This window comes from Populus trichocarpa, chromosome 10 (genome assembly GCF_000002775.5).
Source record: "Populus trichocarpa isolate Nisqually-1 chromosome 10, P.trichocarpa_v4.1, whole genome shotgun sequence".
Taxonomy (NCBI): domain Eukaryota; kingdom Viridiplantae; phylum Streptophyta; class Magnoliopsida; order Malpighiales; family Salicaceae; genus Populus; species Populus trichocarpa.
In genome coordinates, this window is record NC_037294.2 from 7759801 (window position 1) to 7776395 (window position 16595).

The window sequence follows — 16595 nt, forward strand, 5'->3', positions numbered from 1 at the left end:
TATTAACCTTACAATTGCCTTAAGTCTCTAAACGCTGGTTTCCGTCCTAAATCCCTGGGAGAACCCTCCACGGACAGAGGAACCCTGGCATTCGAGCACTATAATTGATTGGACCACCATGATAATATTTCATCGCCTCAATTTGAGTTCGTTCGTTTCTATAATGGCTAGTGCAACTTCAACCTCGATTCCCACTAGAGATGAGCAAACTCCTTTGATAAACCCAGTAAACCTAATGCTATAGAATCTGACTTTCACTCCTCAATCCCCCCATGTATCCAATACAAAAGGTATTTCCACAATGTAGGATTCGCAGCTAGAAACATTAAAACCGCAAGTCCATTGGATGAAATAAGACAGCTCTGAAAACACATACAAATAGGCCAAAATTCAAGCACGCCAAAGAGTCAATGACAAGAGATGGATACCAAACTCTATGATGGAAGAATATTGCTGGCAGGCATGGTTAGAATGCCAAAGGAAATTTAACAATCACTCGAGCCAAAGAGTCAATGACAAGGGATGGATACCAAACTCTATGATGGAAGAATATTGCTGGCAGGCATGGTTATGATGCCATGCCAAAGGAAATTTTACAATCACTAGAGAGTGATTTAACGGACATAAACAGAATCTCCATAAAGCACAAAACACCAGGGCCTTAACAAAGCAGGTGGAACCAAATTGCTGATACGCAAGTACAGGTGATAGCAGACAGTCATATTATAGTTCATGCACAAAAATTCCTAATAACATATTAATTTATCAATAAAATGAGTATTCGTATTTCATACTGATCGAAATGATACTTAAAACATTTGCAAATAAGTGATAAAAAAACATTATAAATATAAAACGATATTTGTGAGGAAAAATCAGCAAGCACACCAGAATGTCTTCACACTATTGTTAAAATCTCCAGTCACTAATGCTAAAATAAATAATGCAGAAGGAACATGAGCAATAGGTTTGGTAGAAAACCCACCAAACAGCATTAATTTATTGAAAAATGAATTTCGGGTGTGGATTCGTAGAGTCTCTCAAGTCTACTGATATTCTATTTCCTTCCCACGAGCAAAATGCGTCATGATTGGAAATCAAATCTGAGCAAATTCCTATAAGAAACTTGTAAACAAGACACTTAACGAGAGAATGTGATAGGGCATATCCCAAAAGAAACCAACTATCGAGAGAATGTGACAGGGCATATTCCAAAAGAAACCAGCACTGAGAAATGAATCAGACCTAATTGCATTTTCTTGCAATGCATATAAACTTCAATTGCCTGATTGGAAACGAAACTTTCAAGAGCAGTTTCATTTACAATTCAACTCTATAATGGCAACTAAAGATTTTTATATCCATGCAAAAAGAACCCTCATAAACAAGTCAGCATTAGGAAGAGTAAGGTTTCATATTCACAAAGCACCACAGTGAAATTAGCATCATCAAACAATCAATTCAATTCGACCCGGCCATGAATGCAAGAGACAAAGCCATAAATAAGCCAATACCAATAGATTTATAAGAAAAACATAAAGTATCCATAATATCAAACGGTCCAACAGTATCACTAATCTCTTGAATTTAACAAAATCAAGGACAGCTCAAAATCTTAAAAACCCTCACCTAAGCAGTAAGCACAACAGCCCCACCAGCCTCTTTAATCTTCTTCTCGGCAATCTTGGAAATAAGCTTGGCCTTGACAACGATTGGTTGCTTCTCAGGCAAAACCCCCTTCCCAAGAACTTTGAAGTACCCGAACTGAGTGACATCGATCATCGGCACAGTATCCTTGGTTGCCTTGTCCTTAACATCCTGAGGGACCATGGACCAGAGCTTGTCGATGTTCACGATCGGACAGTGGAACTTGTTGCGGAGCTTGTGGAAGTAACGCATACCGACTTTGCCAAAGTAACCAGGATGGTACTTGTCGAATAGAATCCGGTGGTGGTGCATACCTCCAGCATTACCACGACCTCCTGGGTGCTTCCTGTGCTTGCCGATACGTCCATGGCCAGCACTGACGTGCCCTCTCTTCTTCCGGTTCTTCTTGAAGCGGGTCGTCATTTTTTGGTGAGAGGGGTAGATATCAGTTGTCTAGGGTCTGAACGGCGGCAAAGAGACCAGAGTGAACGGTCTTAGGGTTTGGAAAATATATATATATATATGTGCGAAAGAAAATGTGTGGGATTTTTTATTGACGATTTTGTCCTCCGGTTTTGGATGTGGCAGCGGCAGCTGTTAGGGTTTCAGAAAATGGGCTTTAAATAACTGGACCAGAAATTCTGAACTGGGCTTCCCTCTCATGCTCGCTCCACTTCTTTTTCTCTTGCTTTTTCCTTCTCTTTTTTATGCTCACAGTGACTAAAGTTTTTGTATTTTTTTTACTATGCATTATCGAATACATATAAAAAAAATTAATCAGTTAATTCAAATAAATAAGGATCATTGTTGATGAGCTGAAAAAATTATTGGTAGGAAGATTGGAGATGTTTTTCATGGACGGGTAAAAGTAGATATAAAAGACTTGGTGAGCCTGATAATATCTACAAAAAAAAATTACTCAAAATCTTAAATTATATAATATTTATTCAGGTAAAGAAAAATAAATATTTTCCAGCTTAAATGTTTTGTTAAAATCAATTATTTAACACATAAAAATATATATCATCATGTTTTTTTTTATAATTGTAGCATGCTCTACATCATTTGTAATTAAAATGAGGGGTATTATAGAAAAAATATAATTATTATTTCTTTATGGAAACCAATCATTTTAAAATTCATAGAATTTATATCAATTACTTATTGATTAACACCTTAATTCATGTATAAATTTGATATGAAATATTCGTTTGTAATTTTTTTTTAATTAATGCGGGTGTTCGGGTCAGTTTGTGCGTACCTCGACTAATCCCACGAGCCCTGAAGTTAATGATCATGTAAGCCTCCAGTGGCTATCATATTAGCAACCACATGGCTCGAATCTGAGATCACAGGGGGAGCAAACCCCTTAGTCCCAACTTTTTACCACTGAATCATCTATTAGATCATATAAATTTTTTTTCTTAATAGACAAGGAGATGGTTATCTCTTTGATGAGACTCATAAAGAAATAATTTTCCTTAAATAATAGATTTCTTGACTTACCACTAAATTAGTTCAATGATATTAATTAATTAGTTATTGTATGTAATTTAAAAAAATAGAAATATTGTTGATTCTTATATTATTCGACTATGAAATATAATTGCTATGATTGCACGATCTGATAAATAGAATTATTATAACAAATAAAAAAAGAGATTATTACACTTAGATTTGTCAATTGTCGTAGTTTGAGTATGCCTGCATTAATGGGTAAATAGGAGGAAATTTTACAAATATTGAAATAAAACAACTTCGGAGATATCAATCTTAATCCTAAGTAAGTTAAATCCTTACGAAATAGGAGGAATGTTTTGTCCTCACAGGAAAGAATGAAATGTTTTTGTTTTTATGCTTTGCTGAGCAAACAAGGTTAGACCAATCTTCATCTTAGCTTGGGTTCCATCGAAGAATCTTCACCTTTACCACCGAGCCCTTGATGACCTCGAGTCATGTTATTACCAGTCACACACGCAAATAAAATCCAATCAATACTAGAAAATGACAATGGTGTGTTTGTTATTGTGTTTTGGAAGTATTTTTTAAATATTTAATTTTATTTAATTTTTTGTTTTAAATTAATATTTTTTTTATTTTTAAGATCATTTTATGTGTTAATGTCAAAAATAATTTTAAAAAAACAAAAAAAAACATTATTTTGATGTGTTTTAGAATGAAAAACACTTTGAAAAGCAATCGTCACCACACTCCCAAACATAAATGAAGTCATCATCAGGCTATCAAAATACTAATTTTCCTTTTACCGATATCATTTGGAATAGTAATTTCTCGAACAAAATAATATTTGACGTCAATATATTTTGTACTCTTCATAAATATTTGGCTTTTTGTTAGTTATAAACAATAATATAACCATCACAATACGTAACTGAAGATGTCTTAAATTCCAAATAATTTAAGAATAAGGTTTATATATCGGATATTTGGTTAATCTCTTTATTCAAGCAATTTGTTTTTCTCTTCTTGGTCAAGGTGACTGGTAGTTGGGACCTGAAAGAAGGTTTTTATATATATATATAGATTTTGGGACTATCTGATGCTTAAGTAAATATCTTTCTAGAGGGAGAGTGCAATGATGTTTTAAAGAGATGCTCTGAAAATATGTATGCAATAAAGATTGTGAACCTGGCTCTTTGAAGGAATCTTCCGGTCATTATAATTTATGAACCTTGTCCTTTTATGAAGAGAAGAGGTTAAAGTGTTATCTTGCTCTGATAGCATTTAAAAAATGATAAATATTTATTATACATTATTAATGATGGATAAAGTAACAGGTTCCCTATAAGACTTTTATACACCTAGGGATATAGAGAGATTAATATTTTTTTTACCTTAATTGTTTATGTTAAGGGTCACGACAAAAACAAATAGAGTCTTGTAACCTAATAGGGAGCCTAAAAATATCATCGGTTTTACATCCATCTAGGCTCGACGAGATGTCGAGCCCAAGGATGCTGGATCTAATAGCCTACCATACTCATATATACGTGGGCTCAGGACGTAGCTGAGCTTAGAGATGTTAGGTTTGGCAGTCTGCCAGAGACACATGTACACGAGCTTAGTACGTAGCTAAACCCAAAAATATTGGGTCATCACTTTGCCTTTAGTCCTTTTGTTTAACATGGATTCCAGGCAAAAATAACATAAAACACATTGATCTATGAGTAGCCCTCCAAGTCTTTGCATATTTACTACGCAAAGATTTTGAAAGGTTACAAACCTTAAAAAAAAAGTCTTTTTACCTAAAAGTTGTTTGTCCCATTAATGAGGGACCTTTTAACTTCCATACTAGATTTGTCTTTCAAAAGCTTTTGGGATTATTTGTGGCCATATGTCTCATCCTTATTTGAAGGGATGATCAAGTAACTTGTCTTTATTAAAAGAAGGTGTCATTTGGAAACAGAACGGTGTTGTGCATTCAATGCAGCAATTGAATAAACTTCTAGAGATCCGAGATGATATAAAAGGTCATTTATCCAACGGTGATGGTGAAAAAATGTTTCCTTTATAACCCTAATCATTCTTGCTTTTATCTTTTTTTTTTACTTTCACTTTCGATAATTTCTGAAAAACTACTCTATTGAAAAAAAAAACCTGAACCAATTTTGCTGTAGTTCGAGAAGAAACCCTCATTCTATGTATTTCCCGCCCAAGGCTTCTTTTTCCTTTTATACTTTAAACAGAGAAATAGATTAAAAAAACAGATCTATCTTTAGAAAAAAGGATGGTATTGCCTCTTATAAGGAATTTTAGTTTCAATACGGGACTAGGGGAAATAACAAGGGACAAGGGTCCATCAGACTGGGTCTCAGAACTAGAGGGGGTGGAGCCCCAACACCAACTTATGGTAGAGGAATAGTCGTTCTCCCCGCGAGAGAAGTACTTCTCTAGCCATTGCTAGTGAACCTTAAGGAAGATAAAGGTTGCGTTAAGCCCCTGAGGATGATGCTCCTAGCACTCTAGGCGTGGAGAACATTGAGTTCGTTAATGTTAAGGAAACATGAGAGTACATAGCTTAAATGTCTGTCAAGGCTAAACTTATCAACCAATCAACGTTAGGCTTTGCTCAAGGTCATTTTAAAATTACAGTCCCTTTTTAAGGAAAGTTCATTAAAAGGATTTTCATCTCTTATCTTGAGTAGAGGCAAGACTAGAGAAGAGATAGAGGGCAACCCCATCATTATTGATGAACTCCTTGTCCTTAAAAATACAATGGTGGAGGCCAAAACTCCTACAGAAACAAAAGCTATGGGTAATCATATTTTTCTTCCTAGGGGTCAAACAAATTTGACCCCTCCTAAAATGACTGCAGACGTCATGGCTTGCTTTAAAATAATAAGGATCTCTACCCCTGTGAAGACCAATGTTCTAGCCTCAATCATAAAGGCTCATATAGAGGCATTTCCTTTGCCTCAACTACTTTGTCTATAGAGGCTACAATAGTTGGGCCCTCTACTTGGGTTATTCATGAGGAAGCTGAATTTGAGGATTTTTTTTGCCTCGCTCTTGGTCAAAATCTTTTCAGTTTCCCTATCTTGACTAATAAGGAGAGACAACTCATGGAAGCTGTTGTTGGTGGAAGGAAAGGCCTTAGAGAGACTGACCTTTAGGTGGTGAGACTATTAGAAAGGATCCTCACTATTTCATCAGATATCTTAATAATATCTTATGGGATCTATTATTGCCATTTGGCTTTAAATTGACAGATGACCTTCAATGTAAAGAACTTTCTTGTTTATCCTTGTAGTTTGGTTTTATGACCATTATTACTAACACTTGTTTTTGGTAGATTTTCTTAATGTGCAAATATTCTTAGAGGTGTTGAATGACCAAGAGAAACCACATAAGAGAGGTCATTGCTAAAAATAGAGGAAACCAAGTTGTCTTTAAGCGACGAAAAGAGGATAAAGCTATTGTGAAGGCTGAATTGAGGAGCCTCAAGGTGGTTTAGTTATCACTGAAGGAACAAATAAAAGGTGTTGTTCTTCAGTTTGGCTCCATTGATAAACTGCTTTAGGTCGCTTATAATCAAGTGGATATCCTGAAATGAAAGATTTTTTAGGTGAAAACCACTTAAGACGATCTGAGGGTTGAGCTTCTCACTGTCAGGAAAGAAGCCTAGAGTTCTTGGGCTCAGCTGAAGGCTTTGAGGAACTCTTATGGGGAGCTCTATGAACTTTTTAGGGGGTTCATAGCTTTGTCCGAGACAGTTAGAGACAAGATCTTTCTTGTCATGTCCAACATGTATTTCTTAAATCAATCAAGAGGAATGCATATAGACTTTAGTGTTGCCTTCCATCTAGTCCCGATGCTTGATTTTCTGGATGTGTTCCTTGTCAGGGTTACTGCTGCCCATCGTGGAGAATATCTAGTTGGAGAGCCCGGGTTAGATATCCTATTCCCTTTCCCCCCCATCTCCCCTTACTCATGTATATAGCCTCAGTCCTGTGGGGTTTATCCATGTAACATATATTTTATTTTATTTTATAAATTTTATTCTTTTCATGTTTATATTGACCTGTGATGTTTATATGGATCTAATGCCCATGATAAAAATTACACGGGATTCGAGCCCTTAAGAAAAGTTTTGAAATTTTGTATGGGTTTAACACCCGTACTTAGAAAAATATCGAGGAATTCCCTAATCTGTATAAGTCTAATGCCTATACTAAAAATTTTATGCAGGGTCTAGAAGCCCTTATAAAATTGTTTAACATTTGTATGGGTTCAACACTCATACTTAGAAAAATATTTATCAAATTTTGATAGGAATCGAGCTTTGATTTTGCCTAACCTTGGTAGGATATGCCCCTTACTTGAAACCAAGAAGAATCCAAGGTACGAGTGTATCTTTATATTTCCAACAAATCGTTGAGATGGCTCTAAGATCACACAAAGATTGGTGTTATTGCATTGCAGGGATAAAGTCAATTTTTTTTGGAGTTGTGGGGTTATTGCCCTGAGGAAATCGCGTCCATCTTTATTATTGAGGTCACTTTCATCCCATCCCTGAAGAGTTATGCAATCGTACTAGGAAAATCATGCCAATTATTTCCATGGTCAATCATTTCTATGATTATTAGCTCATATCAAAGTTCAATATATAAACATTATAAGAAGATTTTATTTTTTCAATGTGAGATTGAAGACCTATTAGTATAGATACTCTGTGTTCATAAGAAAAAAGTTGTGCCAATGTGGAATAAAAAATATTTTTAGTTTAAATACTTAAACTTAAAAGAATAAGATAATATTTTTTCAATGTAGAGTAAAAAACCTTTGGAAATAATAATTTTTAAACTTTATTATTTACAACAGTTACATCTCAAATCCACGCTACCATCTTTATAAATAACCCCTGTGCTTCCCATTAAAGGTCCGCTTGTTTACCTAGTTGGGTTGTGCTTCGCCATAATTATAGAATGAATACCATTTAGTTAATAAAACAACCAAATAATTTTACATGAGTTTCACTTAAAAATCTTTCATGGACACTGGTTAAGAAAAAACTAAAAATAATTTTTTTTTAAATTACAACTATAAAAATCATCATAATTCTAAAAAACACCAATAAGCCATTTAGTTTTGCAGCCCAACCGCGCTTCTAAAAAGTTTTAATTTTTTTTGTTTTAGATTATTTTTTTAATATTTTTAGATTGTTTTGATGTATTGATGTTAAAAATTTTAAAATATATATATAAAAATATTATTTTAATATATTTTTAAGTAAAAATTATTATAAAAAATAATTTATCAAAAATTAATTAAAAATACACGTGCTAATAGCTGCAGTGAGCCCGAATTTTTGGCACCTCACGTCCAAATAGCAAGCAGGCATCGAGCTCTATCAACAATGTAACCTACAATCCTCTCTTTCTTATGCTCCTGGTGTCTATAACTCCACGACAACAAAACATATAGCAGTAAAAAACAGCAACTAAAAAGCTCCCCCTTCTTCCTAAAACTCAAAAAGCCCTAATCTAGATGTCGAAACCAAACGAGCCATAGAGATGATCACTGGTTCACGGAGAAATTAATTAAAGAATAAAAAATTGATTTGGAAAAGGAAGAAAGAAACAGTTTACAAGGGGCTACCACCGGCTTGGTAATTAACCAGCCTAATAACCTCTTTATTTTTAATCCAATGGTTATTAATGACCTCTCAAATAATTCAACTGAAGACTTGCTTAAGAAACACTCCTTGGCAACCAAATTTCACAACGCAAAGTTGCAAAAAGAGAAGAAAGCGGTGCACTCCTCTTACTTCTCCATTTCTTCAATCGTATATCCATGGCCGTGCTGATTTGCAGCAGCAATGTCAACTTAATAAAGCCTCGCCTTCTCTCTTCGCCTCACCACCACAAATATAAGCAACGTCGTCTAATCCGTACCTGTAGGAACCTCGTCCGTTTAGACACCGGTACCGGATTTCAATTTTCCCTTCATAATAATAATAATAATAGAAGAAGACCACTTCCCCCAAAATCTTCATCTTCTTCTTCATCATCATCAGTAAACGGCTATGGCAGTAACATAGAACAGTATTATGGCAGCGAGCAGCGGGTGGAGAGAGAGGAAGGTGTTGAGTTAAACAAGAGGATTCGGAGATTTATCGAGTTTCTTCCGTCAATTTTGCCTGGAGGAAACTGGTGGAGCTTTTCTGATGAGGCGGATATTAAAATTATGGCCAAACCGGTCACCGTGTGGCGTGCACTTACTCGCATGTGGCACCTTGTGGCTCAGGATCGTTGGGTCATTTTCGCCGCTTTTACTGCTCTCATTGTTGCAGCGGTGCGTGTGATTTTCTTGAATTTAATTAATTAATTAATTTTAACTAGTAGGAGTAGTGCTTAATTTGTGCACGTGCTTGTGGTGGGCTCAGCTTTCGGAAATCTCAATACCGCATTTCTTAACGGCATCGATCTTTTCAGCCCAGACTGCAACCGTTGCAGTATTCCACCGAAATGTGCGTCTCTTGGTTGCCCTATGTGTTGTAGCTGGAATTTGCAGGTTAAAATCTTGTATGGTCAAAAATCCCCTTCTCCTCTGTAGCTTGCATGCTAATAAAGCATGGCCGTCTGATATATAGTTAATGCAACAATTTCCTACGTCGAGCTTTCAATTTGACAGCTGCTGACATTGTGCCTTGTTTATTTGAAATTCAGTGGAATACGGGGTTGTTGTTTTGGCATTGCAAATATGATCCTGGTGAGTCACTCCCTGGTGGTTAACCTCTCCGGTTTCTAAACTAGCATTTCACTTGTTGGTCCTATCAGTTGTGTTATGCCAATGCCAGAGTTCATATCGTTGGTAGTTACGAGTTACATTCTAAAATTGCTTGCTTAGCTTAAAGAAGATGTTTAGACTTGAGTTTTTCAAGATACTACTAGAGAAGAGCTGTTTTGTGAAACGCTATCTCCCGTGAAGTATCGTTCTGACTTCTGTAGTATTTTGTAGGTGAAGCGAATGAGGGAAACATTATATTCTGCTCTTCTTCTCCAGGTTTGTTATACTGTGATCAGCACTACTGCTTTGTACGTCCTCTAATGCGATTCCAGGCAGTGCTTGTTTGGATTTAATGGTTTATGGATTAACTTATGATTGTGGTGTATCTATTGTAGGATATATCATTTTTTGACAATGAAACAGTCGGTGATTTGACAAGTAGGCTTGGGTCAGATTGTCAGCAAGTGTCTCGTGTTATTGGCAATGATCTTAATTTGATATTGCGCAATGTCCTACAGGTTATTTGCTGGTAAAATCATCAGTAGTTATTAGTTTGTTTACAATATGATGATTGAACTTGTGTTCCTTTTGCTCTATTCTAGGCTACAGGTGCATTGATCTACTTGATAATTTTGTCCTGGAAACTTGGTTCATTCACACTGTTGATATGCACAACTTTAGCAGCAGTGATGCTGATCTACGGCCAGTAAGATTTTGTATCTTTTCCTCCCGACCCCCCCCCCCCCCCCCGCTAGAAACATGATGTGCTTTGACTCTAGATTAGTGACTTCAACATGCAGTGCACACAAATTTAAAGACCAATGATTTGGGCTAATGTATAATTTGTATCATCCCCTCTTTTCTATTCATGGACTTATTTTTGAACACTGCTGATTATTACTTCAACTTGGTTTTCTTTTTTGTTAGGTACCAGAAGAAGGCAGCAAAGTTGACTCAAGAGTTCACTGCTTCTGCTAATGAAGTAGAATACAACTCATCCTTTAGATATTGAAGGAAACAGTTCCTTTTTCTTCTTAATGATATCACAACAAATGGGTTTGCATTATTTTTATGTAGGTGGCGCAAGAGACATTCTCTTTGATGAGGACAGTTCGTATTTATGGAACAGAAAAGGTTGAACTTGGAAGGTAAATATGCTTTTGAATCCTGTATATGCTTGAGCACATCTGCTTTTTAGCTTTGCAACCCCCAGAAAATGGAAAACATTGCCATCAGGCATACATGTTTTTTTGTAGCTAAATTGATTCTGGCAGAAAAATGTTTTATATCATTGGTCCATAGGTACAAGCTGTGGCTGGAGAAATTGGCTAATATAAGCTTACGACAAAGTGCTGCATATGGATTTTGGAATTTGAGTTTCAACACTCTTTATCACTCAACTCAGGTCCATTTTTCTATTTTTTAAATCTAGTCTGTCATGTTGTCAATTTTTCAAACAAACTATCTTCTAACTTTTGAATTTGAGTGGTTTCATGGAAGTTTCTAGTGTAAGGTGTTCAATGATCCACTATGAAAGTTAATGCATCTGGCCTTGAAAGTATTAGTAAACCTAAACTTCGTGGTCTGGTTTTTAGTCCCTTCCTGCTTATTTTGGCAGTTTTTATTTTATAGGTCATTGCGGTGCTAGTAGGAGGAACGTCTATTCTGGCTGGTCATATTACAGCCGAGCAACTTACAAAGTTTATATTATACAGTGAATGGCTGATATATTCTACATGGTGGGTAGGGGATAATTTATCATCCCTGATGCAATCCATTGGGGCAAGCGAAAAGGTCTTCGGATTGATGGATCTATTGCCAAGCGACCAATTCTTATCAAAAGGCAAGCAGTTTTGAACTTTGATAGGATCTTGCTTATATTCTTTTATTTTGTTCTGTTCCTCTTTCTTGCTCTTTTGGATACATGGATGGATCCATCTCTTGTGAGATCGCAGCAATTAAAAGGGAGATGCATTCTAACTCCCCCTTGTGAGTTTGAAGCATCAGTGGTTTCCAAATTGAGGATCAAAGATTTGGAGGACAATGCGTTAATTCAGTGTTTCTTAGTTGACACTGCTGACATTCTACAATGTCTGGGTAGTTTTTCAATGCAAACCTTTCAGACATTCTATGATGATTTGATGGTTTTCCCTTCAACTAGGCACTTTGGGTTGGGAGAAACTTTGTCCAGAGTTGGACTGATGAAATAACTCTTAAGTCTCTGACCAATAGGCCTTAGAGACTGCCTTGAGATATCATCTACTAAGGTGTATCGTAATTGCACACATGTAGTTTTTTTATTTTTCAGCAATATCTAATTCCATAGAACACAAAGGAAAGCTGCCACTTTGGCTGCCAAAAGATTGCATTCAGAAGAGAACTTCCTTGCCTGTATTTTATTTACTGGTGAATTTCCGGTTATAATAGTTTGATTTTTTAGATTTTGCTACTGTACAGGATTTAAGTTGTTTCCATTTATATTAGTTTGATTTTTTAGACTCTACTGCTTTACAGGATTAAAGTTGCCAAGGCTGATGGGACATATAGAGTTTGTAAATGTGGCTTTCTATTATCCTTCAAGAGAAATGGTATGTTTCTTAACTTCAGCATCAATTATGCTTCTGCCTCCTGATTCCATGCCTATTTTTTCCTTAAGACATACCCTCTCATGCTTCACTCTTCGATGACTGTAAATAGCACTAAAACTGTAACTGTATAGTAGTTCCATACCCTATATTGCAGTGAATGCTCCAGAAAAGAGAGTACTTTGAGGAACTGTATGGCTATGGGTGAATGTGAAAGGAAACAACGTGGAGCGATTTTTAGATGTCATATTTACTTTTTTATGCTGGGTTCTAATTTTCTGAAGTTTGTCATCATGCTGCTTTGAAACAAAATAATCATTTTAGCATCTGAACAGGTTCCTGTACTGCGACATGTAAACATTTCAGTGCATCCCGGTGAAGTGCTTGCAATTGTAAGAATGTTGTTTCTTTGATTCCAATCCTGCTTCAATGACGATCATTGCTAATAATTTGCTCATCTAATTTCTCTTAGGTTGGTCTTAGTGGTAGTGGGAAAAGCACCATAGTGAATCTGCTGCTTCGCCTTTATGAGCCAACAAATGGTCAGGTAAAAGTTTTGACATGTGACAGGACTCCAATAACTTTTATTTGTTGTCTGATATGGAAGGATTTGGTACTTTAGAATTGAATAATCAACGTAGAAGAAAATGTGGAAATCAAGGTGAAATCTTATATTCTGTGCTATTTGTTCCTTTGAAGGTGTTTAAATCTCAGTTGCTGAATAGAGGATTAATTATTAGCAGCACCTTTTTCAAAATCAAGTATAAGACTGTAAAAGGAAAAGGTAAAAAGTCATCAAGGTTCCTTCTCTACTTCCTGATGTAGAGGGATAAGCAAGAAAAAACCCACCCCTTTAACCCCACCCCCACCCCATCCACCTGTTTCAATTGATCATGAAAATAGATGTCGTAGGTATAGAAAATTTGTGCTCATATTGGTACACCAAAGTCCAAAAGAGTCCTATTCAAAAAGGGATAAACTCCAAACAAATAAATCCCAGTAGCAATAAAGTCCTACTTAAATGCCAATTTTTTCTAACTTTCTCTCTGTTTTTTTTTTGGAATGGAATATATATGAGATCCCTATAAATAGCATCATGTTATTTTCACGTCTTTCTTATTCTTAAGCAAGTCTATGAGAGTGCTTCATTGATCCATAATTTTGTGTTTCATCTTTTGTGTCCTTTCCTTCGTTTTGAGAAATATGACGATCAATTCCATTTTTTATTGCAAATAGAAAACTTCCTAAATAAGGACAAAATAAAAAATTAATAAAATTGCAAATAATTTGGAGATAGTTTTCCTGCTTGTACTATATCAGTTTAGAGGACTGGAAAAACTTGACCTTGAACTCTGTTTTGTGGAAGTAAGTAGAGGTATATTCTAAATTGGTACGTAAAAAACCTCCAGTTTGCATGGATAACACATCGAAACTGATTTTTCCATGGGGATTATTCAGTTACCATTAGTGATTGGTACAACTAGTGCATGGCTCTCAACTTTGACTTACAACAACTTTATCCTCCACATCATGCTCGGTGATATTTGCTGTAATAATAGAGGCCTAGAAAGATGTATTTAGTATTCTGAGATCGAAGAAAGATAAGCAAGAGAATTCACCTCTCAAATACTTGACGAACCCATCTTGCACCAGAATCAGAGATTCAGATGATGGTCATGTTTCTTGTGTTTCTATTAAAGGCTGCGCCTGCTTCCTTCGTCCTTTTCTTTTCTTTTCTTGTATTTGAAAAAGGAAACTTGACCATGAAGTTATTTCCCCCCTTTATTCAAATTTAGTTTGGGTTCATTCAAGAGTTACACACTAAACATGGGCAATCATCATTTGATTTTTAATTTTGATGGATGCTTGCCTCTTGAAGATTGTAATGGGAGCTGTTGGCAGATGATACTCTTGCATTTCAATGATCTATTGATTAGTGCGGTAGATGAACAAATATGAATCTCTTATGTAATTGTTACTTTTCTTGCAGATTTTAATTGATGGCTTCTCTCTTGGAGAGTTGGATATCAAGTGGTTAAGGGAGCGGATTGGATATGTTGGGCAGGTGCTTCATTTACCTCCAGAATTAATGAATTCCAGTAAACTCAAAGACTTTCCTCCTTACTATGAATATTTGTAAACAGGAACCAAAACTATTCCACATGGATATCAGTTCAAACATTAGATATGGATGTACACGGGATATAACACAGGAGGATGTTGAGTGGGCTGCAAAGCAGGCATATGCTCATGAGTTCATTTCGTCTCTTCCCAATGGTTACAAAACACTTGTTGATGATGATCTGCTCAGTGGGGGTCAGAAGCAGCGAATTGCCATTGCTCGTGCTATTCTTCGGGACCCAGCCATTTTGATCCTTGATGAAGCCACTAGTGCACTGGATGCAGAGAGCGAGCACAATGTTAAGGTATCTTCTTTTGGAATAACACACGACAAATAAACCAAAACAAAAGGAAAAGAAAAGGTTGAGAGAGAAAAGAGTGGAATATGTGAGGTCAGTAACTTGATGACTTCAATTTGCCATCTGCTTGTAGGGTGTACTTCGTGCTGTTAGAAGTGAATCAATGGCAAAGAGAACTGTAATTGTTATTGCACATAGGTAGGTCTTGGTCTGCTGCACCCACCTACTTTCAAGTGTCTTAATTGAGAGTTGAAGTTTGCTTGTATTCTTTCCCCAGGCTCTCCACCATACAAGCTGCTGACCGGATAGTGGTAATGGATGGTGGTCAAGTTGTTGAGGTCAGTGCTCTGTTAATTCCATCTGAATTCCTAAATATTAACTCCATCATTATTTTGAAAGTTGGAATTTTCTTTTCGAACCTCTTTAACTATATGTTTTTTCCTGTTTTTCTGCACTACCAAAGCTATTACTTGCTCACAAATAAAAAAATGTATCGAACCTGTCCCTCAGGTAAGGGCTTTGAAGGCATATTTATCCCATAATTTCTCAATGCCACTGCAGTTTTTTTGTTGTTCTTTTTTCTGAGAAAAAAGTTGGCGTACTAGCCCCTTGTTCCACAGGAGGACATTGTTGACACAACAATAACTGATGACCAATAATATTCAGGCATATTTGTTACTGATTGCAAAGTGGAGAGAAACTGCATCCCTTGTTTCTTCTAGATTGAGTTAAAATGTTCATAGTTTACAATAGAGATTCGAGACTAGGATTAATAAGTAGACGATGGAAAAGGCATATAGGTTTCTACATACTTCCTTTCAAACTCGGGCAATTTTAATTTTCAGGACATTTATCTGGTTCCATTTACCGTTCTTAACAATCCTACCGAGTTTATTTAGTACAAAATTTAGTAAAAAGGTGCAAGTGCCCCCATTATTATTCTTTCTTTTTCATCATGCAGATGGGCAGTCACAGGGAACTTCTCCATCAGGATGGGTTATATGCACGATTGAATAGACGACAGGCTGACGCTGTGGCATGATAACATGGCATGCTGACATATAATAGATGTACCAGATATTTCTTTCGATCCGTTCTTTCAATTATTCCGTCAGGCATCTTTTTACCACTGCCGGAAGTGTTCATCATCAACTGAAATTCAACCGTCTTGGAGCAAGGAAAGGAGATCCAGAGGGATAGCCTGAGAAGTTTCTGCTATCCAAGTCTGTAGAGTAAGAAAGGCACGCAATACAGAATGCTTACAGCTCATTGTTTGTTCATCCACCGGTAAAAAAGAACAGAACTTTACACCCCTGCTCTTGGAACTCTGATGCAAGAGTGTATTTTAGTAAAGAAAGATGTTTATTGTGTTTCACTCATGGCCACATGAGACGTTGATTATACTGCTTCCCCATGAATGCAGTGATATATTTACCAGACTTGGAACTAGTGAAAGCATTATTGTCGGTTTTGGTGAGCTGATCTTCATCATCTCCTTGCTGTAGTTGGGTTCCGGTTGATTTTCTTTATGATTTTTTTTTAAAGGTACCTATCTTGCGATTTGGTACAAAGGGATGAATTGTTTGACCATTAATGCTTCTGATCTCTGTGCATCACTCACTAGACAACTTGACACAACAGATTTGCATATAAAATGCAACGAAGTGGCTGCTGAATCCAATGTCCCCTGCTG

The 16595-nt window shown here is 36.2% G+C and overlaps 2 protein-coding genes across 3 annotated transcripts; one reads left to right on the plus strand and one right to left on the minus strand.

The window, feature by feature from the left end:
* Positions 1 to 1499: 1499 nt before the first annotated feature.
* LOC7460758 (60S ribosomal protein L27a-3) lies at positions 1500 to 2219 on the minus strand. The gene has a single exon (XM_002314563.4). It carries the CDS (start codon positions 2068 to 2070, stop codon positions 1630 to 1632), a length of 441 nt encoding a protein of 146 aa, XP_002314599.1. The 5' UTR covers positions 2071 to 2219; the 3' UTR covers positions 1500 to 1629.
* A 6373-nt stretch (positions 2220 to 8592) lies between these two features.
* Positions 8593 to 16393, plus strand: LOC7460757 (ABC transporter B family member 26, chloroplastic). Of its 2 annotated transcripts, none has more exons than XM_024611362.2 (18): positions 8593 to 9462; positions 9554 to 9681; positions 9837 to 9879; positions 10129 to 10173; positions 10293 to 10415; positions 10500 to 10603; positions 10825 to 10879; positions 10975 to 11045; positions 11200 to 11302; positions 11530 to 11740; positions 12412 to 12485; positions 12818 to 12874; positions 12955 to 13029; positions 14473 to 14547; positions 14627 to 14908; positions 15036 to 15100; positions 15180 to 15240; positions 15864 to 16393. In XM_024611362.2, the coding sequence occupies exons 1-18, from the start codon at positions 8962 to 8964 to the stop codon at positions 15942 to 15944; spliced, it is 2154 nt and encodes a 717-aa protein (XP_024467130.1). In that variant the 5' UTR covers positions 8593 to 8961; the 3' UTR covers positions 15945 to 16393. The 2 variants fall into 2 exon arrangements, with proteins under 2 accessions (XP_024467130.1, XP_024467131.1); XM_024611363.2 differs by having other exon boundaries at positions 9313 to 9462; positions 9554 to 9692.
* The last annotated feature ends 202 nt before the right edge of the window (positions 16394 to 16595 follow it).